The sequence below is a fragment of the Phoca vitulina genome, unplaced genomic scaffold (assembly GCF_004348235.1).
Source record: "Phoca vitulina isolate PV1807 unplaced genomic scaffold, GSC_HSeal_1.0 scaffold1, whole genome shotgun sequence".
Lineage (NCBI taxonomy): Eukaryota > Metazoa > Chordata > Mammalia > Carnivora > Phocidae > Phoca > Phoca vitulina.
In genome coordinates this window covers 6,750,241-6,773,490 of record NW_022589704.1, presented here as the reverse complement: position 1 = coordinate 6,773,490, position 23,250 = coordinate 6,750,241, and the positions used below count along the sequence as shown (strand labels likewise).

At 56.0% G+C, this 23,250-nt stretch overlaps 1 protein-coding gene across 1 annotated transcript in view; it reads left to right on the top strand.

Annotated features, from left to right (window-relative positions):
* Nucleotides 1–22,919, top strand: part of MROH2A (maestro heat like repeat family member 2A) — a 45,500-nt gene extending 22,581 nt beyond the window's left edge. The window contains exons 20-42 of the mRNA XM_032408479.1: nucleotides 1,287–1,406; nucleotides 1,629–1,751; nucleotides 2,963–3,115; nucleotides 4,250–4,372; nucleotides 5,318–5,397; nucleotides 6,968–7,076; nucleotides 7,866–7,961; nucleotides 9,988–10,092; nucleotides 11,201–11,324; nucleotides 11,863–11,981; nucleotides 12,808–12,960; nucleotides 13,361–13,515; nucleotides 15,600–15,759; nucleotides 15,839–16,032; nucleotides 16,391–16,528; nucleotides 17,024–17,138; nucleotides 18,254–18,400; nucleotides 18,543–18,725; nucleotides 19,278–19,433; nucleotides 20,877–21,008; nucleotides 21,652–21,754; nucleotides 22,018–22,083; nucleotides 22,600–22,919. Of these exons, the coding sequence (XP_032264370.1) occupies nucleotides 1,287–1,406; nucleotides 1,629–1,751; nucleotides 2,963–3,115; nucleotides 4,250–4,372; nucleotides 5,318–5,397; nucleotides 6,968–7,076; nucleotides 7,866–7,961; nucleotides 9,988–10,092; nucleotides 11,201–11,324; nucleotides 11,863–11,981; nucleotides 12,808–12,960; nucleotides 13,361–13,515; nucleotides 15,600–15,759; nucleotides 15,839–16,032; nucleotides 16,391–16,528; nucleotides 17,024–17,138; nucleotides 18,254–18,400; nucleotides 18,543–18,725; nucleotides 19,278–19,433; nucleotides 20,877–21,008; nucleotides 21,652–21,754; nucleotides 22,018–22,083; nucleotides 22,600–22,721 (2,976 nt within the window). The 3' untranslated portion in view covers nucleotides 22,722–22,919. The remainder of the gene's footprint in view (nucleotides 1–1,286; nucleotides 1,407–1,628; nucleotides 1,752–2,962; nucleotides 3,116–4,249; nucleotides 4,373–5,317; nucleotides 5,398–6,967; nucleotides 7,077–7,865; nucleotides 7,962–9,987; nucleotides 10,093–11,200; nucleotides 11,325–11,862; nucleotides 11,982–12,807; nucleotides 12,961–13,360; nucleotides 13,516–15,599; nucleotides 15,760–15,838; nucleotides 16,033–16,390; nucleotides 16,529–17,023; nucleotides 17,139–18,253; nucleotides 18,401–18,542; nucleotides 18,726–19,277; nucleotides 19,434–20,876; nucleotides 21,009–21,651; nucleotides 21,755–22,017; nucleotides 22,084–22,599) is intronic.
* The last annotated feature ends 331 nt before the right edge of the window (nucleotides 22,920–23,250 follow it).

Here is a 23,250-nt window from a genome sequence, read left to right as displayed (position 1 = left end):
AAAATGAACCTTTTCTGTGTGACAAAACAAAGTCACAATAAATAAAATCAAAAAGGAATGGAGACTCTGGGGGGAAATACAGCAGTAGAGTGATCTGGAGTTGAGACCTCTGGTACGCGATACTTAAGAAAGGAGCCTCAGAAAAAAAAAAAAAAAAAAAAAAGAAAGGAGCCTCAGACTGGGCTCCATCTCATGACCCTGAGACCATGACCTGAGCTGAAACCAAGAGTCGGATGCTCAACCCACTGAGCCACCTAGGTGCCCCGGACAATGTTTGATTTAAAATCCTGGTTCTACGTGAGAGACTATGGACTCTGAGAAACAAACTGAGGGTGTTGGGGGGTGGGGTGGGGGGATGGGTTAGCCCGGTGATGGGTATTAAGGAGGGCACATACTGCATGGAGCACTGGGTGTTATACGAAAACAATGAAGCGTGGATCACTACATCAAAAACTAATGATGTAAAAAAAAAAAAACTAATGATGTATGGTGACTAACATAACATAATAAAATAAAATTTAAATAAAATAAAATAAAATAAAATAAAATAAAATCCTGGTTCTGCCACCTCTTGCTTGCTTTTCCATGTCCCAAAACAGCAACTGTATCTACAGTCTGGACTTGCTGCGTGGGTTAAATGAAATAAGACATGTTTGTTCTTGTTGTTTTTCCAAATATACACACGAAGTTCTTCTTACAAGTAGAAGAAAAAACAGGAAGAATAAGCAAAGAATACAGCAGGGATTCAGAGACTGGATGGTGAGAATGTGCACAGGTGATCAGCATGGCTCATCACCAGGTGCTCTTAGATTTGTTAGTGTGAGGGAAAACGGGTTCAACCACTATGGGAAGGAAATTTGGCCTCCACTAGTTATAATATGCTGGCCTGCAAGCAGTCCAACCCTCCAGAATAACCTAAATGTTTATTTTAAAGACTCTACGACATGCATAGATATCTGCGCATTAAAACAAACCATCTAGGGGCGCCTGGGTGGCTCAGTTGGTTGGGCGGCTGCCTTCGGCTCAGGTCATGATCCTGGAGTCCCTGGATCGAGTCCCGCATCGGGCTCCCTGCTCAGCAGGGGGTCTGCTTCTCCCTCTGACCCTCCCCCCTCTCATGCTCTCTCTCATTCTCTCTCTCTCAAATAAATAAATAAAATCTTTAAAAAAAAAAAAAAAAAAAAACAAACCATCTAGAGTGTGAGGTAGGGGGCTCCCCACGGCGACAACCTCTGGAGCGCAGAGCGGAGGGGCCAGAAGCTCCTTTCGTCCCTCTGCCTCTCCAGGGCTTTCTGTATCGGGCCCTGGGCTTCACTCTGGCCACAGGCCTGGAGGCTGACAAGGTGGAGGTGTTGCTCCTGGAGCTGCTGTACAAGACAGACTATGGCAACGACTTTGACCGGGAGGTGAGGGTGCCCTGCAGCCCCCTCCTACCCACCAGACCCCTTTGCTCCTAGGGGTTATGGGCACATGCGTGCTTGGGTGTGCGTGAGCGTATGCGTGCATGTGTGTATACTGGTTGTGTGTGTGCGTTCGTGTGTGTGCCTGTGTGTGTAGGTACATGGGGGGGGCTCCTCCTCTGGCCCCTGCCCGCCGCCCTCACCCCAGCTGGCCGGGTCTCCCTGCAGGGCGTGATTCTGTGCTTTGGCCTGTGTGCCCGAGGCCAGGTGAAGACAGTTCTGAATGTGCTCCATGACTTCGAGGAGAGGATCCAGGAGTCGGAGCAGTCCTGGCAGATCGGCGCTTGGCGGGTAAGTCACCCTCGCTCCGCAGTCCGGTCTCCGGGGGCCTCGTAGACCGGTGCCCTCCGCGCTCAGCCGAGTTCTTGCTAGATCTCAAGAGCCAACTCCCCTCAGGATCACCTGGAGGCCTCCTCCAACAAAGCTGTTGCTGGTGGGTAATCGAAAGAGCACAGGGTGGGCCCTTTCAGGACCCAGCTATTACAAAGGAGTGCTCACCGTGGGCTCCTCAGCGCAGCAACAGGGGCAACCCTGGGTGCTGGAGCGAATGCAGGGTCCCAGGCCTCACGCAGACCCAGTGGATCTGAAGAAGCTGCTCAGGTAGTGCTCAGTGGGTACTTTGCACGTGTTGGGAGCTCTGCCTCAGTGAATCAATGGCCCTCGGGTGGAGGGGCTTTCATGCCCACTGTCCTATAGAAGAGAATGCTGAAGCTTGTCCAAAGGCATGCAGCTGGCCCGTGGTGAAGCCATGGGCCGGCCTCTGGAGGCTGCCCCTCTCTGCCACAGGACACAGAGCCACGGGCTGGCTGAGGCCCCGGTGGGCAACCGCCCGGAGTCATCGATGCCTCAGGCTTTGGCCTTGACCTAGAACCCTTGCCCTGGGAGTCTGGTAGTTTGGATGGAGAGAACTAAGAGTGTCTCAGGCTTTTGGCCCAGCTTCTCCCTGAGATGTGGATTTCTATTCGAGGCCTGGCAGGGCATGGGCACCCCTGCCCCCCCTCCGTGGTGGGTTTGGTGGCCTGCAACACCTCATCCTAGGCTTGTGCCCACTGGATTCCCAGTGTCACGAGAGCCCCTGGCCCAGAGCGGGTGCCTGGCAGGTGAGGGCATGGAGGAGTGTCCAGGCGGCCTCTGTTTCGCGGTGTCCACACAGACCACCTGCTCCCAGCTAACGGGTGCTACTGGCATCTCGCTGGACTGAAGCGTCCGTGGGGGTGGGCCCTGGTGGGAGCGGCTCACCACTGTGTACCCAGGGCCCAGCAGATCGTAGGTGCTCAATGAAGGTATGTTGAATGAACGCGTAAGTGAATGAGCGTTTCAGGCACCCGGAAAGCTATCAGTTGACGCACTTTCTGCTGACTCTACGGCTCCTTTGGCCACGTGACCAGAGACTGTCCGTGTGCAGCCAGGGCGGCCCTGCTCACCCTCGGAGGGGCAGTTGAGCAGACCCCCCTCCCCACACGCACATCCAGTGGTCCTTCCTCTTCTTGTTGGGCTTGCAGAAGGACCAGCCCTGGAGGCGGGAGACGGTGAAGAGCGCCCTCATGGTGATGTACAGCTGCGTGGCCTCGTACTGCCACCCCCAGATGCTCCTCACCCACGTGGACAACCCCATCACCGCGAAGATCATTCATCACTACTCCAGCGGCTGCCAGGTAACCCCAGATGCCACCCCCCCATCCAGAGCCAGGCTGGTGGAGAGTCACCTGCCTCGTTATCTGCACACCCCATCCCCGCCCAGCAGACAGTCAGGAGTCCGACCCAACACCCAGCTTTTGGGAAGCCCATTGCCTCAAACTGTGGTGTTCTCTGCTGCGGGGGGAAATGGGGGACCTCCTTTGCGCGCAGTGCTGGGCGGGTGAGCGTGGGTCCCAGAAGTCACAGGATGAGCACCCCCTCTTCCCAGCCTTGCTCACTCCCTCTGCCTTCCTCCCTCCTGACACCTGACCGAAGCCCTTTAACAAGCGACAAGAAGTGGGGCTGTCCTCAGGGAGGCCGAGGGACTTGCTACTTTCTTGGAATGGCAAGGAGGCAGAAACACAGAATAAAACAAAAATTATTTCATTATTGTTTTTAAAATTGTGGTAAGATACACATACAATAAAATCTGCCATTGTAATCATTTTTAAACACGTGGTTCAATGGCATTAAGTACCTTCATGTTGCCGTCCCCCACGACCGTCCCCACCGGCTGTCTGCAGAACTCTTCGTCTTCTGGAACTGAAACCCCACACCCAATGACCATATGCTCATGCCCCCTCTCCCCGGCCCCTGGCAACCCCCGTTCTACTCTCTGTCTCTATGAATTTGACTGCAGGAATCTCAAGGAACTGGACTCACACAGTATTTGCCTTTTTGTGACTGGCTTGTTTCATTTAGCATAACGTCCTCAAGGCTCATCCATGTTGTAAAAGCAAAAACAATTTTATCTCAACTTATTCTGTCTCTGTGCTGACCCACAGGGCTTGGTGTCTGGGGCCAGTGAAGGTGCCCCCTGGTGGGCATGGCAGTCCTCCGGCACAGGTTGGGGGTGCCCGGATGGAGATGGTGTTTTCAGAGGGGCCCAGAGGTCCGTGCCTTGTCCAGCTCCTGGCTGGCATCCTGGCCATGTGGCAGATGCTCGGTCAAGGTGGCTGAAGGACAGAATGAGGCCTGCCATCTCTCAGAGTGCCCCTGACCCTGCCTCTTCTTCGGCGCGGACGGAGGGTCCTTATGAGGGCTGTGGCTTGGGGTCTTCGGGCTCACTCACAGCATGCTCCTTCCTTGTCCTCTTCTTGGTCTGGGCACAGGACATCTGCCTCAAAATGGCCTTCATGAAGAGTGTGGTGCAAGTCACCAGCACCATCAAAAACATCAAGGACCTGGAGGACTTTCAATTTGCCCAAAAGATGACGCTTACTGGCATTATAATGGTAAGCTGGGTGGGGGGCTTCCTTGGTCTTGGGCAGTTTTGGGGTCTAACTGCTGGACAACTTCTCCTTGGTCAGAGGTTTTTAGAGCTCCTCAGGGCGTCTGAGGGACAAGGGGGCTGCAGGGGTCCCTGAAACCCCTCGCTGTCTTGATTCGGCTTCCATCCAACTATAGGAGTTCTGAGTACGAGATTTGTCTATCTGACAAAGGGTGTGATGGCCAGGAACCCGGTGGTGCCCGGAGGTGGCTGGTTCAGGGCTGGGGGACGGAGGTCCACTGGGTCTGCCCCTCCGTAGCCCCCGTGTTTCTCCATAGGGGAGATCTAGGGGGCAGGTTCGGCTGCAGGCAGGTCTCAAAGCTCTTTTTGCACAGAGCTTCAGTAAATTCTAGAAAAACGTCGACTGACTAAGGGCAAGAAGCCATGGCAGAGGCGGATGGAGGTGTGGGCAGCCACTGCCCTTCAGCCCCAGACCCTCCCCACGCCCCTCCAATGCCGTGGTCCCTGGAAGCGCTGCCCCTGCGTCGGAAGCCGACCCCGAGGGAAGTGAGGGGTGGATGAACAGGAGGCCCCGAGAAGGGAGAGAACACTCCCGCTCCCGCTCTGGGCCAGAAGCTGTCCGTGTGCCATTTCACGCTAGCCGGCCACAGCCCCATGAAACAGGCCTTGTTTTACATGTGATGGCTCGGGCAGGGGAAGCGTTTGCCCAGGGACACACAGCAAGGCGGCAGCAGGCCTGAGCAAGAAGCCCCCGGCCTGTCTGGAGCCCCACTCCTTCCCACACCAGATTTGGCTGCCTCCCCTAAAATGCTGATGGCCAGGTGATCCTAAAAAGAGAGAATGTGGTATGGGGTGTCTGCACCCCGTACAGCGCCAGGCCCTGAGGACGCTCACTGTCCTCACCGGCGGGCTCTGGGCGGCTCGTTCACCGCCCTGCTGTGCTGGGCAGGCCACCATCAAGGCAGAAGCCACCGACAGCCTGGTTTCTCCCGTGCGGACCATGGCGATGGAGGCCCTCTCGCACCTGAGGTGAGCTGGGCCCCTGTTCCGGCCCCAAGTGTCTCCGAGGGTAGGGGCAGAGTCTGAGACCACCCCTCAGTGCTCCTTGGCGGGTCGCACCTACTTTGCCTCCCCCCTCTGTAGCAGGGCTCTTGGGGGGCAGCTCTGGGGGCAGTGGGCCGCCCTAGGAGATGGGGTCTGCTTCCACCAGGTCTTTTCCCTAATTCTCAGCAGTAGTTCAAGTTGGGCTCTTCTCCTGGGTTGGGAGGTGACTGGCAGGTGGGTGGGTTGTTCCTTGGTCCATTAGGGGTATTTTGAGCAAGAAATCACACAATGACACTGAATAGGATAGCAGGGAGATAGCATCCTTCTAGTTGGGCTGGGCGGGGTCAAGGAATTTATTGATTGATATGGTACTGATAACAGTTAATACAAAGTAATATAATACCCCAGGTTTGCCCTCCTGGAGCTGTCCATTCACTGGCGGGGAAGGGGGAAGAAGTTATGTAACATCAGTGTTTGAAGTGGTTGGGTGGTCTCTGGGAATTCAGCACCTGTGGGGGCAGATGCATTATTTAGGCTCATAGCAGAACTACCTGTTGCATTTTTCCACCCCCTCCCCGCCATTGCCTTAAGAGGCCGCACATAGGCAGATTTTAAGTAAATTTCACAAACATCTTTTCGGGGACTTAGAGGTAAGATGAATGCATACAGAAGGAATTATAGGTCAGAGCTGAGTGTTTGTGGGTGAATATTAAGAACAAAAATCTAAGACCAGAGAAACGGGGGCTACTAACAAGATACAATTTTGTCGATACGACAGGGGCGATCGGAAGGTTTTGGCATCTGACACAAAAGAGCAGGATTTGGGTAGGAGCTAGAAGCTCCCGGCTGGGCAAAATACAGGACCTCTTTGGGGGGCAGGAGTTTAAAGTTAAGCAGAATGGTGGCTCCCAATCCTGGAGGCACAACAGAGCCAACCGGGGACCTGTGAACAATACTGGTACCCTGGCTCCACCCCAGACCTTTAAATAAGGATCCCTGGAGCCTGCACGTGGCCCTTGGGCACCTCGGAGCTTCTCTAGGTGATCCTAGTATGCACCTAGACTTGAGAACTATTGATGAAGGGATAGGAGAAGAATGAGCTAGCATGCATCAAGTACCACCCCTGAGAGTTCACTGAAGCTCAGATGGCTGGGCTCCATTCGGAGTTTTTGATTCAGTAGCTCTGAGGTAGAGTTTGCATTTCTAAGAAGCTCGAAGGTGGTACTGGTCCTGCTGGTGCAGGTACTACACTTGAAAATGCTTTGGCCAGGGCCAGCCAGGGAGGAGCAACGGAAGGTTTCTGAGCAGGAGAGGGACAGGCTCCGAGCAGGCAGCAAGTGGCAGAGCTGACCTTGGGCCCCTGGCTCTCCCCATCCATCACAGACCCAGTCACTGGATACTGGGGGCTGGGTGGACCCAGCACCCCTGGGGAAGGATGCATGCCTGCACCTCCAGCCAGGGAACCTGGCCTCTCCCTCCCTCCCTGGGCAGTGACCGGGTAGCAGGGTCTCAATTCCCCTCTGACCTCTCCTCTTGTCACTTCTTCTTTCCTTAGCAATCTGAAGCCTTTCTACTCCACAGAGGAAAACAATGAGCTGATGGATATCAGTATTCATTCTGTAATTTCTCTCCAACCCCCAGCGGAGGACAATGAGTCCATTCAGGTAGGTCCCTCGGGGCCACCTCATTTTCTGGGTCAGGACTTGGAAGTTTACAACAACTTGGGCAGTGCTGAGAGCCCACCATCCTGAACCGCCTGTGAGTGGTTAAAGGCAGCAAAGTGCAGTAGGCCCTATTAGTTAGTATAAGGTAATGCTAACTGCTGTAACAGCTAGACCCTCAAGTCTCCATGATCTAACAAGATCTTCACTCAAGTGAAGTCCAATTGGTGGTGGGGGTGGAGATGGAGCTGCTGCAGGCAGTTATTTGGGAACCGGGCTGACAGAGGCCCCACCATCTTCAGTGCGTGGCCGAAGGTCCCCTGTGGGTACTGACATCCAGCCTGGAGAGGAAGAGCAAGAGTATGGAGGATTTATGAGCCACTCTGCCCACCTTTCATTGGCCAGAACTCAGTCATATGGTATGACTAGAGGCAAGGGGGGCTGGGAAATGTAGTTCCTGACTGGATGGCTGTTTCCCAAAAACAATGTGGAGGAGAATGACAGACCTTTTGTGAACAGGTAGCCTTGAGGTCCTGGTCCCGGATGAGGAGTCAGAAGAACTGGGCTATGGTGGTTCAGTTTCCTCCTTGGTAAAATGGGTTCTTCTTCAGAGGTTGTGTCATATGTCACATGAGACTATGGGTATAGATGACCCAGTCTGAGCAGAAGTAGAGGGATGATTTTCAGACCACCTCATACTTCTCAGCCCTGGTATGGATCCTTGCAGAGTCCTGGTGGGTGGCTGTGCACAACCCCTCATTGCTGCCCAGTGCTCTCCTCTCTTGGCCATAGACCCTGTATGCAAATGCGAAGCATGCCCTGGAGCAGCTGATGGAGAGCCTTATGCAGAGGCAGCTGGACCCCAAGGGGCTGCAGGAGATGGTACACGTGAGTTCCCTGGTGGAGGGCCAGGAGCCAGGGACGTCCACCCCTCCCAGAAAGCTGGCCTGAGGGCCAGAGTCTATGGAAAACTGGGGTATGTGTTAAGATTGCTTTAGTAATTTTATTTTGGTAAAATTTCAGATTTGCTGAAAAGTTATAAGAACAGTATGAAGAACTCCTATATACCCTTCACCCAGATTCACAGTTCTTAATAGTTGTCACATTTTCTTTTCCTCTCTTTCTCTTCCCTTCTCTTTCTTGTTTTACACACACACACACACACACACACACACACACACACACACACACACACTTCTTGAACCATGGAGAGTTAGTTGCAGACATCAAGAACAAGAAAACAACAGTACAGTGATCAAAATCAGGAATTGTAATGTTGATACAATGCTATATTTTAATCTATGGCCAATATTCAAATTTCATGAATTGTCCCAGTAATATCCTTTATAGCTATTTTCTCCGATTCAGGGTCTAAACTGGATCACACAGTGCATTTACTTGCCATGTCTCTTTAATCTCCTTTAATCTGGAACAATTCCTCAGTCTTCCTTTATTTTCCATAATCTTGGCATTTTTGAAAGGTATTGGCTAGGTTTTTTTTTAAAATTGGGTTGTTTGCTTTCTTATTATTGAGTTTTTGGAGGTTTTATATATTCTGAATACAAGTCCTTATCAGATATGTGATTTACAAATATTTTCCCACAGTCTGTGACTGGTGTTTTCATTGATCTCACAGTGCCTTTTGAAAAACAGAAGTTTTAAAATGTGGACGGAGTCTAATTTACCATTCGTTTTCTTTTATGGATCATGGTTTTGACATTCCATCTAAGAAATCTGTGCCTGACCTAAGGTCACAAAGATTTTCTTTTAGGAGGCTGTAGTTTCATGTTTCACAAGGAAGTCTAGGATATATTTTGAGTTAAGTTTTGTATCTGGTGTGAGGTATGGATCAAAGTTTGTTTGTTTGTGCACAGACAACCAGTTTTTCCAGTACCATTTGTTGGAGAGAATTTTCTCCATTGAATTATCTTTGCATCTTTGTCAAAAATCAACTGACCATGTATGTGTGGGTCTGTCTCTGGCACCTCTTCTGCTCCATTGATGTATTTGTCTATCTTTACACCGATGTCATCCTGTCTTGATTACTGTAACATTTTAATAAGTCTTGTGATCAGGAGTAGGTAGTATGAGTCCACTGACTTTGTTTTTTGCTGCTGTATCCCATAAATATTCATATGTTGTGTTCTCATTTTGTTTCAGCTCAAAACACATCTTATTTTCTCTTCTGATTTCTTCTTGGACCCTTGGGTTATTTAGAACATCCCAAATGTTTGAAGATTTTCCAGAGATCTTCCTGTTTTTGATTCCCGTTTTAAATCCATTGTGGTCTGAGGACAAACTTTGTATACTTTGAATCCTTTTAAATCAACCCAGATTTACTTTATTGCACAGAATGGTCTATCTTGGAGAGTGTTCTTTGTGCACCTGTGTACTGTGTCCGGTGGAGTGTTCCTAAATATCAGGCCAAGCTGATTGGTAGTGCTGTTCAGGTTTTCCCTGTCCTTCCTGACTTTCTGTCTTCTTGTTCTATCAGTTTCTAAGAACGAGGTACTGAAATCTCTGACTCTCCCTGTGGACTTGTTTCTTTCTCCTTCAGTTGTGGTAGTTTTGCTTCATGTATTGTTAAGCTCTGTTACTGTGTGCATGAACATCTAGGCCCTGCAGGGCAAGGCAGGTTATGCTCTTGGACTTTGACCTGCAGGCAAAAATTTAGAGTAGGGCCAAACACATCAGCCAAGTGCCATCTTGGTGAGGATAGTGGGGACACCCTCTCTGCCCACAGCCTCATCTCCCTCATGGGGGTGCCTGGAAAGAGAACCAGAAGTGTCTAGAGCTAACCAACACCTCTGAAAGTCAGACTCTGAGTGGAGAGACGAGGTGGGCAATGGCTGGCTGGGAAAGGCTGGTGTTGGGATTTTAATGGCCCCTTCTGTGTTCTGGGCTCTACCCATAGCTCCTGGAAAAGTGGATCTTGTCGGAGAAAGAAGGGGAGCGGGAGAAGGCCATGAAACTCCATCTCCATCTCATGCAGATCTATGTACAAAGCATCGGTGTCTGCGTGAGTCCCTGAGCACCCGATCCCCCAGCTGGCTGCTCCGGCATCCACGGAAAAGTTCCTGTCTCTATGCATGAGAAGAGGGAACACTTTTGAAATCAAGTTCTGCTCCCTGCAGAGTCCCTTGGGAAGAGGCTGTCTTGTTTGGGAATGGCAGAGGAGGCCCCACGAGGAGCTAACCCTGAAGCTCTGTGGGTGCCAAGAGAGGGGTGGGCCGTGGCTCAGCATGGATCCGGGTTTGGTGGGGCCTGAGGCTCATACAGCGGTGAGGGCCCTCTTTAAGAAAAAGAACACACACTTACGAATATCACATTGGTTAGGAAAGGGAATATCTACTTAGAAAATAAACCCCTACGAAATCACAAATTTTACAGAGCTTGACAAGTACCACAAACATCACAAAATCTGGAAAAACATGAGGTGTTTTTGTTGATTAACTCTCTGACCTGGCTCAATGAGACCTCTCTTTGTACATTTGTTGGCCTCATGCTCTTTGATGGCTTGGCCTTCAGTGATGGCGTTGGGAGGATGGTGTCCCTGGGGCACGGGGCCTGGGGTGTGGGGACGGCCTCAGGTCGGGGGACTGGTGCATGGTGAGAACAAGATGAACAGCACCCCTGGTGGTCTGGGAGCACCATTCAGGTGGAGGCCCGGGCCCAGCAAAGCGAGGTCAGAGCCTAGCCTCATGCTAGGTTTGGACCCAGATACTGTGCAGAATGCATTGTCTGGAGTCCCTGACACAATTCTCAACATCTCCTGGAAGAGGAAGCACAGTGAATTATCTCCCCTTTATGGATGAGGAACACAAGGGCGCAAGGCTCCGCACCCTGCCCAGGTCACACAGCTAGTGAGCGGGGGAGGCCAGATTTGAACCCAGGGCTCAGTTACAGGAACAAGGCAGGTGCCCTGATACACAGCCTGGGCCTGAGGCCAGAGGAGCAAGTCCTGAGCCAGACTCCCCGGATCCTGGCTGCTGAGCCTCCAGGGGCGCCGCTGGGGTGTTTTCCAGCAGAGCTCACTCTCTCTGGCTGCTTGTTACGCTGCCCCTGGGCAGCACCAGGTGTGCGTGAGCAGACAGAGGGTGTGAGCCTTGAGGTCTCCTGTCCCTCAGATCCCCCTGAAGCTGGGGCAGTTTGGCTCGCTGGTCGGACTCATCGCCCCTTGTACCTGTGACTCCCATAGAAGAACCCGCATGGCCTCCATGGGTGTCCTGTCCAGCCTGCTGGAACTTCATGGTATGGGGAGGGCGAGACATCAGGACATCGAGGTTGGGAGGGAGGTCTGAGAGTAGGGGAGTCAGCTGTGGGGCTATCCCGGGGGAGCATGGACTCTCGCTGAGTGGTGGAGAGGGTGCAGAGCTCGCTCAGAGGCCATGGAAGTTTCCAGAAGGAGAGGCTCACTGGTTTGGCACAACTCATTGAGGGCATGTCCTGGGTACTAAGGGGCTTCACTCGGAAAAGATCAGCTCACAGATACCAAGGACACAGCACAAGTGACCAGAGATGAGCTCAGGGGTGAATGCAGGGTGGTGAGCTTCAAAGGGGGAGACTTTGTCTTTGGTTTGGTGGCTGGTAGCCTCCCAGAGCTGTGTGTAGAGGTGGTTTGGGGGAACAGGACAATGAAAACAAAAGCAAGAAGGGATGGGATGTCCAGACACTGAAGGGTGGCCCAGGCCCGCGGAGCCAGGGAGCCCTGTGGGCCAGGCCAGGAGGCCACCCTGATGTGGCCTGTAGATGGCCCCTTTGTCCTTCTGATTGTTTATATTCCCAACAGCAAGCCAGACCTGCTCCTTATGGGGCCCTTCCAAGGAGTTGGAGCTTGCAAAATGTAAGGAGGATCTCCAGGGCTTGGATGTGGAGAAGATTTTTAGTGCATCTTCCAGAATCGCCAAGGTGATGAGCTGGGAAGGCGGTGTGGGCTCCTGGGCTGGACTCTGGTGCTTGGACCATCTCTGGGGTGTGGGACCTTGTTCAGCCTGGCCAGGCAGCCTTCCTCTTCCTCCCGAGGTCGCAGTTCCCATGGCTTTTGGCCCAGCTCATGCCCTCTGTACCTAAATGGCCTGCAATATATAAAATCCCCACTGTGGTGCCTGGCACATAGTAGGTACTTAATTGGCCCCGCCTACCTTGTCTCCATCCCTATGGCGTGCTGCACTTGGGGTGGAGGGCCCCAGAGAGAATTAAACACAGAGCCTTGCACAGAGGTGTCTGCACACGGGCACACTGATGGCCGAATGCCCAGAGCCACCCGAACTCTGCAGAGGGGCCGAGTCACTTCTGCCTTGGGGGGCAGAGGCAGCTTTCTGGAGCAGGGGGCCTAGGGGTGGCAGGAGGAGGTTGCAGGGTGTCAGGGCTCAGGGCACACCCTGAGTGAAGGCTGCAGGACGGTAGAGACAGGATGGGGAACGTTTGGGTGGAGCTTCCTGAGCGGGGTTCAGGTGGGGTGGGTGGTGTCAGGTAAGTGAGGTGCGGGAGAAGTTGGGGCACATGCCGGAAGCCTTGGAAAGCCGGGCTGAGCTTTGAGTCTTTGAGGTAGAGGAGTAACATCCCGAGAAGGTCGGCGACTGGGCGGGGCAGGGAGGTGGGGAGGAGGCCCTGGCAATGGTTTGAGAGAGGATAGGGCGCTGGGCTGGGGCCGTGGTGTTGGGCAGAAGTGGGGGGCATGTCAGTGGTGGCAAGTTGGTTGTTGGACCCCAGGAGTGGTCTGCTCTGGTCCTAGGTGGCTTGCATGCAATTTAACTGCGAGGAGGTGGTCTCGCTCATCCAGAAGCTCTGTGAGAACATCGGGGCGCTGGACCTACAGCATGATAAGGCCTCCGTCACCTGGATAGGCACCTTCCTCCAGATGCGGGCCAAGGAACTGGAGGACAAGGTGGCAGAGACGTGGCTGGGCCACTTAGGGCCTGGGGCTGTCCAGTATACCCAGGCTAGAGGGACAAGCAAGGGCCCAGCTACGCTTGCTGAGGTCTCCCCAAACCCTTGCTTGTAAAGGGGAGGAGGAAGTAGAGTTCTAGAATGAGAAAGAAACCAGGTGAAGGTAGCCCAATTAGTAGGTGGCCAGCAGACTAGAGCCCGTGGCTCGCTCTCCCGGAGGGTACTGCCTCCCACACAGAAAACCTGAGCAAATCCAGGAAGAGACCAAAGGATGCGCTGGTGGTTTAGCCTCCCCATCATCCAGCTGGGGAAGGGGCCCTGGGGGAGGGGTGTGCAGTGGGCAAGGGCAGAGGGCTGTGGGGGTCCAGGCTGTGCCACTGATGCCCGCCCCTCCCCAGGTGGCCGAGATCCTGGGCGCCATCCTGGGCCAGCTGCCCGTGGTGGACCACCTGGAGGTGCGGCGTCTGCTCATTGAGGGCATCCTCCTGCTGGCACACTACCACCCGGAGACTGTCCTCACGTCGCTCCTGAGGCAGCCCCTGCCCATGGAGAGGTGGGTGCCCTGGACAGGGAGTCACAGCCCCCTTTGCGCCCCAGACCAGGCCCACCTCACCACCATGGATGTGTCCCAGAGGACGGGGCCCTCGAGCAGTGCCAGGTCTGAAGCTGGGATGGGTCCAAGCCTCTCTCTGCATCTCCTGTGGGAGGTACAGCCTCTGGGAACCACGGACCCGGAGCCCCAACATCGCAGTTCCGTCCTCTGGAGCTGGAGTCCAGATCCCGTAGCTTCTCACGTGTCCTGGTCATCCCCTCCGGACTCTGCCCACAGCAGCCCTTTCATTCCCTGCAGAGGACAGAGCTCTGGGCCCCCTCCAAGTTTGGGCTTCCCCAGGATACACCTGAGGATGTGGTCACCACGGCCTGAGTGGGCCTCTGGAGGAGCTCCACTCCGTCCCTCTTTCTTTCTTTCCTTTTTTTTTTTTAAAAGATTTTATTTATTTGTTTGACAGAGAGAGACACAGCGAGAGAGGGAACACAAGCAGGGGGAGTGGGAGAGGGAGAAGCAGGCTTCCCGCTGAGCAGGGAGCCCGATGCGGGGCTCGATCCCAGGACCCTGGGATCATGACCTGAGCCAAAGGCAGACGCTTAACGACTGAGCCACCCAGGCGCCCCTAGTCTGTCCCTCTTTCCTTCCACATGCGGCCCTGAGAGGGAGGTCCAGGTGCCCCTCAGGTGGCCTCCCGTTAAAGCAGCCTGACCCCCTGCTTCTCAGTGTTATGTGCAGACAGCTGAGTCCCTGTGGCTCTGTCACAGTGTCCGGCAGCTGGCACGATCTCACCAGCCTGGGGGAGTGTGTTTAGGATGGGACCAGGACTCACAGAAAGGGGTGGGCAGGTGTCCCCAGATCAGCTGAGGCTGCCGAGTGAAGAAAAGCCTTGAGACTGTAGGGGGAGGGACAGGTGGTAGATGTCACTCAGCATGCTGTGACACGAACAGAGAGGCCTCGGGTCAAGAACCTCGAGGGCTGCCCCGTGTGAAACGCAAGCCTGGCTTCTCATCAGGAGGGAGGACAGGGCAGATTGCTTGATCTGGTGGGGGTTAGTGGCTTTCAGAGCAGTGCTGGGGTGGGGGACGGTGTGCAGCGTGGCCTTGGTGGCCAGGTGGCGCTGGCTGTCCTGCACTGGTTAGCTCTCGCTGTGTAACAAATTGCCCTGAGCTTGGAAGCTCAGAACAAGCCCTGTCCTCACCTCACCAGGGGTCTGGGGATGGCGGAGCTGGGGCCTTGGCTCTCCCAGGCTCATGTGGTTATTTCTTGCTGTTGTAGGCTGACGTCCTGCTTTCTTGTTTCCTTACACCCCAAGGGCTTCTTCATGGGAAACGGTTGCTGGTGAGCTCATGGGCCCACCGTCCATTCAGTTCCTACCACCAGGCGCCCCGCCACGTGAACCCCCAAACTCACCTCCCCGCACTTGTGCATTTGGTTTTGTGGATTCACATAGGCTGCCTGCACCTCTCCTTGTTCGATTTGATCTCGGTGGACTTGCCGCTTTAGCCCTTTAGAGCCCCCCCGGCTCCCCACTCCCCTGTACCTATGCACATCGGGCCTGTGAAGTCGCTGTCCTGGGGACCTTCCCTTCTCAGCAGAGCCACGGGCTTGGACTTGGGGATGGGGGGCCTGCTTCAAACTGTCGTCTGGCACCTAACCTCTGCAGGCCCCCCTTCCTATTGTGTGGGCTATGGAGCTGAAAGCATCTTCCTCAAAGGTGTGTTGGGAGGAGGAGGTGCTTTGCGATCAGCCAGCTGCTAAGGACCAGCCTGACAAACTGGGTACTTAGCAGCTGTTGCTGGATGGATCTATGAAGTCATTAGATAGGAGGCCTGGCGGGGACCTCTAAGGTCATCTAGCGGTGGGGCTGCGTGTCCGAGGGCGCCGTGGCAGAGGAAGGGAGCTGAGCACGGAGTCACGGACCTGGGTTCCGGTTATGTGACCTTTGGCAACGCACTCCACCTCCCTGAGGTTCAGCCTCCGGAGTCCAACCCCTATTCAGGGGGCTGCCTGTGGGTCCAAAGAGGCTCTTACCTGCCAGGGCCCGAGGCGGGAGACCCACAGTGGCTTTGTCTCCTGTCTTTGGTTAGCCACCTGACGGAGGTGTGGCTGGCTGTGGCAGAGAACGTGCCCTTTGCCTGGACGATGCTCCACGGGCTGATGGGCCGGCTGCAGTCGAGGTTCACCCCCAGGGCCAACGCCATGTCCAAAGCTGACATCTGGCGCCTGGCCGCGGTGGATCCTCTGATGGTGAGTCCCAGGGGCAGGCCCCAGGGCTCCTTGGGGGCTCTGAGTAGGAGCCCTGATGCCCTACCCCTTCTCCCTGTAGACAGTGTGCACCATCCACCTTCTCATCCAGAAGATGGATATGGACGACAAGCTCCTGGACCTCTTCCCAGACCTCGCCTACACCCTCCTACTGCAGCTCAGCAGTAGCCAGGGGCCAGAAGCTGTGTCACCTGTCCTGAAGACATGGAGACTGGTCCACACGGGGACGCTGCCCGAGGAGATCAATCTGCAGAGGTGCTCTCGACAGTGGGGGGGCATGGGGTGCAAAGCAGTGGGCCTGAGCTGGACGCTGCCTCTTCGAAGTCAAGGACCCCAAGAGTCACCTCCACCACCTCCAAGAGGCCTTGTGGTCCTCTCCTGGTGGAGAGAAGTTTCTGGAAGCAGATCTTACAACCCTCCCTCACATGAGTCCAGCACAGTGTGGTTTTCTTTGTTTGCAGATGCACTCCCTCATGTGATCTCCCTTAGCCCCCTGAGCTAGGCCCAGCAGGCATGGGGACCCCCGTTTCTCCGACCTGGGTGCGGCGTTTGCCCTGCGGTGGGTGCTCCCAGTGGGGCAGCTTCGTCGGGCTATAGTCGCACCTTCTTCCAGGATCACGATCAAGTCCATGCAGCTCTTGTTCAGAAGACTCAACAATGAGCAGCTGGTTCGCACCCTGGAGGAGCAGGGCGTGTGGGCCCTCCTGCAGAGCAGCTCCACATTCCTGCAAGGGGTGGGCCTGCTCACCAGGTGGGCACCCAGCCTCCCAGGCCTGGGCAGCGGGACTTGCGGGGCCATCGTCTTCTTGCTGGAAGGTCTAGGTCACGGCTGAATGCCTGGCTTCTGAGGGATTGCCAAGTTGACCCATGTTCCAGACTCTGGGACGGCAGCGTGTAGGGCAAAGGGAATCTTTTATTCCAACCCTTTCTGCTCCAAGACAGGAGATGCGAGGTCAGAGGCAGGGTGGGGCTCACCCAAGGCCACACGGGGCTTCCAAGCTGGGCCAGGACGGAGAGCTACTTCCTGGGTCCTGGTCACTCATGAGTGGCCCTCATTCTGGTCCCTTTTTAGAAAAAATAATGAAAAGTAGGTACTCCAGCGACACCCTGACCAAACCCCCCTGGCGAGGAGGGAGAGGCCCAGAGAGGTTAAGGGATGTGCCCTGGGGGTGCATGCCCGCAGAGCAGCTGTGCAGGGCAGCGGCTGAGAGGCCTTGCCCACCCCTCGGCTGTATCCCCCCTGTAGGCTGTGCATGCGGAGCTTGGAGGGGTACAGGCAGCGACTGTCGGAGCTGGTGCTCAGAGGCATGGACTCGGATGTCCTCAGCTGCCGCATCAGCAGCACGGCGGTCTGCGTGGAGGTGAGGCTCGGGGCGCAGAGGGCTGGGTGAGCTGGGGCGGGGGCTGCTGGTTCTCCCCCCAACGCCCTGCCCTGGCTCCTCTGAGGGGCAGGAGCCCAGGCTCTGAGGGCCATCTGAGTCAAGGGGCAGGTGACTGTCCCACCCCCCAGGGGACATGAGTGATCAGGGTGCACACTGTGGGGAAAGGGGTCCCGAGACCTGGGGTGCACAGCTAAGTGAGGCGTGCTATGCTGCGTGCTGGCAACACCCAGGGGCCCGGATGAGGGCACCGTGGCTCTCGCCGGGATCGATGGTGCTGGGGAAGGCCTTGTGGGAAGGCCTTGAGGAGCCAACAAGGCTTTGCCAGGCAGGAAGGCCAGGGAAGGGGGGCGGGTGACGGCCACCGGGGCCCAGTGACCCTCCTGAGCAGTTGAGGCTCTTACAGGGTCCTGCGGGAATTGGCCAGAAAACTTTTAGGAGAAATGGTGTTGACTGCATGATTCCCGATATGCCCAACATCCTCCTAGTGTGGGGTCGGCAAACATTTTCTATAAAGGGCTGGATAGTAAATTTCCCATTTTGGGGTCACCAATTTGGTGTTTAGTTTTCTTTAGGTTTATTTAAAATGTGCGTATGTGTGCATGCACGCACAGACACACACACACAAGCCAGAGGCGTCCCCCTTGGCCTGAGGTCCGGACACCTTGAGTGCTGGGAGCTGGTTGTGACTCTCTGAGTCCCGGAGGAGTGAAGCTCATGCCCTTGCTGAGACCCAGCGGGCCGGGCTCCTGCACGCGGGAGCTGCTCTGCCAGGTTCACTGAACGAACCTGTCCCTATAGGTCACGCTTACGAGGCTTTCCCCCACATTTCCTTACGAAGCCTCACAGCAGCTCTGTGAGGCGGGCTCCAGTGTCAGCCCCTTCTTGCAGGTGGGGAGGCCGAGGCCCGGAGGGATTCTAAGTGACTGGCCAGGGGCCCCAGCTGGAGCCACGCGTTGGTCCTGAGGAGCTGGGCTCCGGGTCCTCTCCTATTCACAGTAGACCGCCCTGTGCATTGGATCTAGTCACACGTCCGGTCTTGTGGCTGAGAAAGGGGCCCACAAGGGACATAGCTGTCAAAAAGTTCTCTCTTCTAGTTCATGAGCGACCCGGTTCTGTACCAGGAGAAGCTGCTGAAGCCCACGGTGTTGATGCTGGAGAAGGGCGCGGGCCAGGAGGACGAGGCCTTGAGGGTGCTCTCGCTGCGTGCCCTCGGCAACATGGCCCTTGGTGCCCCCAAGAAGGTGCTGCGCCCGACCCTGAGCCCAGGGGCCCGGCGTGCAGGGCCCGGCGGGCGGAGGGTCTGGGGCTGGTGTGTTCTGGTCAAGCGGGGAGGTGAACCAGGCGGGGACTGAAGCTCCTCGCGGCCCCCCCCGCCCCCCCCAGGTGAGACAGTACCGGAAGCTGTTGCTCGAGAAGTGCCTGGACTCCCTGAGGGAGCCCGTGAACACCGGCGTGACCTCCGAGGGCATGGAGGCCCTGGCCAAGATCCTGGCTGAGCTCCGGGAGGGAGACATGGGGTCCTCGTTTGGCATCATCTGCGAGCAGTGCAGGGCCTTCTTTGACAACGTGAGTCTAGGTTACTGCCTCACTGGGCCCTGGCTCTCTGGGTTGGGGGGGTTCCCCAAATGCCTCCTCAGCCAACGGCTGAGCACTTCTTCTCCCCTAAAGAAGAGGCATGCTCAGGGACAGAAGGGGCCGCAGGTCTGCCTTGGAGCCGATGCATCCGCTAGCTGGTCGTGGGATCTTGTGAAAGAACACCAGAAACCCTTGCTCTGGGACTCATGGGCCCCCTCCCCCGCTGTTAGGGTGTGAGCTTCCCCTTTGAATTCCTTGCAGCCTACAACTGCTCTTCGGGCACCTGGGAGGCACTGGGCGGGCCCTCTGCCAGGCGGCGTGCCTTGCCTCCGACACGGCCCTCCTCTGGGGAAGAGAAGGTCACAGGTGCCAGAATGGTGCCCAGTCCTGAGAGCCCTGCAGGAGAGCCTCCAACCCGGTGGAACGATCCAGAAGCCTTTGCAGGGGCCAAGGCGGCTGAAAGGGTCCACGGAGAGCAGCTAGGGCTTTGTTGGGCTTCCTGCTTCCCGGATTTCAGGACACGTTTGTGCATCTCGGCCACAGGAGAGCGAGCTGCTGCGTTTAAAAGCCTTCGTCCTGTTCGGGAAGCTGGCGAAGGTGGTCAGGATTTCCAAGAAGCACTTCTTCAAGGAGGAAGTGAGAAGAGCCTGGATCCCCCTCATGCTGCACTGCCAGGACCCCTGCCCGGACGCAGCCCAGGTAAGACGCGCCCTCCTCCCTCCTCCGTCCAAAGTGTGGGGGCCGCTGGCCCCAAAAGGAGAACGTGCGAGGCGGTCTCTGCCCCGCCTCTCTCGGCCGGCCCGGTTCCTCATGCCAGGCTGGGGAGGGGGCCGTTCAGACGACCCGCAAACCGCTCTGTGGGGGCACATGGCGTAGCTTTCTTCTTTGGTGGCTGCCTGCAGGCATCCTCTGCCCCATTGCCCTTCTCTTCCAGTGGATTCTATAGCTTGCCATCACTCTTGGGTGTGATGACTCAGTGACGCTTAAAACTCACCTTAAATCCCTCCTCAGCGGCTCCCCGGGGGGCAGGCCAGTGCTGGGGCTGCTGGGGGTGGCGAGGGAGGGGTGCCCGGCCTGGCCCTGCACACCGCGGTTCTCCTCCCTACGGAGGCCCAGCTCCTCTGCTGTTTGAGCTCCTCCCCCAGCTCCCACCTGTCTGATGGCTGCCCCTCACCCCGGGCAGGCCCCTGACCCTGACGTCTGTCTTCCTATGTGGACTGGGGAGGGACACGGGGAGGGGGCTGAGATTAGGGGCTGTTCTGCCGCCTCCCAGTGAGCTGCGGGGTACTCAGCAGCTCATGCTCAACTAGCGCCTTGGTCTCTGGTTCTGGGGTCCCAAGAATCCTGCGGGGGTCCACACGGGGCGGGGTGGGATGGTGGCACCTGTAGGTTGGTGAGGGCATCCCTCCCGACTCCTGCTCTGCCCGGGGACACTGATGACCCAGGCCATGAATTGTCACCTCTCAGAGATGCTTTCCTCACAAATCCATCACTGGCTCACACTGTTCTTTCACGTTGTCTCAGCAGCTGTCCTGTGGGGCGGGCTTCAGGGAAGGAAGACCTAGGAGGGTGACCGAGAGTGTTTAATGAAGAAACAGCCAAGAGGGGCTGGGGCAGGGGGACCACGTGGGAGGCAAGCCCCAGGGCCGGTCCTAGCCACACTGCTGCCACTCCTGTCCCTGGGGAATAGCCAGCCAGCCTCTCTCCGCCCCCCCCGTCTCCTGTCGTAGCCTCCTGTGGCTGAACCCCGCTGGGGTCTGGAGGCCAGAGGCCAGGGGGCCCGATTGCTGCAGTGCTCAGAGAGGGTCTGGGGATGAGAAAGCTCACCCTGGTGCTACCGGTCCCCACCAGGCTCCTGACGCCAACGTCCTGGAGGGGCGGGACCCAGGCAGGGCTGCTGAGGGCACCGAGGTGCTAGCAGAGGGGGCAAGTGGGCTGCATCTGCCTCCAAGGGGTTTTTCGTAAATGCACACACAGCCACTATATAGGCTGGCAGGGCTCCGGTCCCAGGTACCTTCTGTGGCTTCCTGAGGCTTTTCCGGGGCTGCCCTCTGGCCTGTCGGTGGAACGTCAGCCCTGCCATGTGAGCCCCCTTGGTCTGCCTGACGCCCTCCCTCCATCCTCGGCCCGGTGTCCCTCCAGGCTTGCATGGCCACCATGTTTCAGTGTGTGCACTTCTGGGGCTGGAAGGCCCTGGAGAGCAGCTCGGGCCGAAGGGACAGCAGTGCGGCTGATGAGATGACCGTGTTCCAGACAACGCTGTGCTCCATCCTGGTGAGGAAGCTGAGGGCCACGGGCCTGTTGGAGTTTGGCCGCTCTGGGGCTTGGGGTTTAGGGTTGCGGCTGCCGTAGACTTCTGACCCTGTGCTCACCTTCTGGACGTGAAGCGTGAAGACCAGCACCTTCCAACAGAGCCACAATGCAAGCCACGTGCCCATACGTTTTCTGGTAGCTACGTTAAGAAAAGTGAGAGAGGTGAAACCAAATTGAATAATAGATTTGACTCAACCTGATGGATCCAAACCATTGTCATTTCAACATGTAATCAATGTACAAATTATTAGTGTGATATTTTACATTTTTGAGTTTCTGTCATCAAAATGCAGGAGGCTCTTCATACTTAGTTCAGACTGGTCACATTTCAAGTGCTCAAGGGCCACATGTGGCCAGTGGCCACGGTATTGGACAGCCACGCCGTTGGCAGACAATATCATCTCTTCTCTGGTCAGATGGAATGTAACAGGGGTCTGAAGTTCCTTGAGTTGTCTAGCTACTAATTTGCTGTGTGGTGCTGGGATGAGCACTTGCCCTTTCTGGGCAGACCCTCCCACATCAGACAGATGGGAACACACTCTGTGAGTAGCCGATCTCTAGAACCTCATCCTCCATGGCTCTGTTCATCCTTTGTCTTTTGCAGACTCAGAAAAAACCTGCTGTGCTCTACAGCTTCTTGCTAGAAACAATGACCTACGTCAGTAGTAACTTGCCAAGGATCAGAACTGCTGCCTGCAACCTGGCAGGTGAGTGAGGGGATGTCTGCTGATGCGGGAGGGACATTGAGGGCCAGCCCCGCACCTGGAGTGGGAGGGGGACAGGCAGCAGGGTAGGGCCAGACTCAGTGGAAGTCCCCTTCTCTGCGTCCTGTCCCACTTTGCTTCACACCTGCCTGATTCTCAATTAGGCATCTTCAGCGGAGTCCTAAACAGTTATCTCAAAAGGTAAAACAGACTCTCTTGCTGACCTAATATTTGTGTGATGAGCATTTCGCTGGCTCTCGTTTTAGGAATTATTATGAAGCAGATGTCTGCACATCATCTGAGAAAACTGGACTTTCTGACATTAAGGAATTGTAAGTAGTAGAGGCTCAATCATACTGAGCCCACTAACCCCATTTGGGGAGCTTAGAGAAACCGCCCGGGGAAGAGCCAGCCGACCCTTCCTTGTGTAATCGGGGCGTGGAGGGATGCATGAGCCTGCAGAGGGCTTTCCAGGAAGACAAGTATTTGGGCGTGGAGTCCTTTCGTTCCCCATGCCTCCTGCCCATCTCCCCATCATAAATATTTACGAAATGTTTCCACCCTGAATCCTTCCACTGATCCACACGGCGCTCGGGTTCTGTGGATGATCTTTCTGTCCCTGGTAGAGAAGTAGCGGAAGCTCAGATGGGGGGACGTGTGTGCAGACACAGCCCCACCTGCCGTCCTCTGCCTGCAAACACGGGGTTCCCCTCTGCAGCCCACGTGAGCCCTGCGCTGCGCAGGTGGCTGGGGCAGAGGGGGGAAGGCCTCCCACCAGCTGAGCCGCCCAGGGCGGAGGGCCCGGCTGCGCCAGGTCCTGATTCTCTCCTGTCTGTGCTCACTCTCAGCTCTCCAGGAGCTGCAGCTCGACTCGGACCCTGGGGTCCGCAAGGCAGCCCTGGAGACTCTCAAAATCTTGGATACATGTAGCCAGCACCCGCTCTTGGCTTCCCCCGGAGGATTTTGCTAGATGGTTCGAATGTCAAGTGTAAACTGCCTCCTCGGAGTGCCAGACCACAGCCGGACTGCAGCAAGGCAAAACATTTTTAATTTAGTTTGTTAAGAAAAGCATCATTCTAAAATAATCAGCGTCCCTTTCTTTCCTCCCCTTGAAATAAACCTCCATTGCCATTGGGAGCGCAGATCTGACTGTGAGGTGACAACATGCCAGAGCCAAGACAGCGGGGCAGAGGGAGAATTTGGTCCAACGCTTCCCTGGAGTGTGCGAGTGTCCGGCAGCCCCCTCGGCCCAGAGGGTCTGAATCCACCTTGGTGCCGTCCGCTGCCGGGCACTGTGCCGGACAGTGAGGGGAGGCAGGCGCTGTCCAGCCTCGGCCCCCCAGAACCCCACCCTTGCGCTGCCAGGGACTGTGATAGGCATCCGAGTAAGGAGGGCGGCGGCCAGGGTGCAGGGGAGGGGGGAGGGGTGGCGGAGGAAAGAGCTACGGGGCGTACAACCAGGCGTTATCCCCTTCGTGCCCGAGCAGAACATCTCCAGG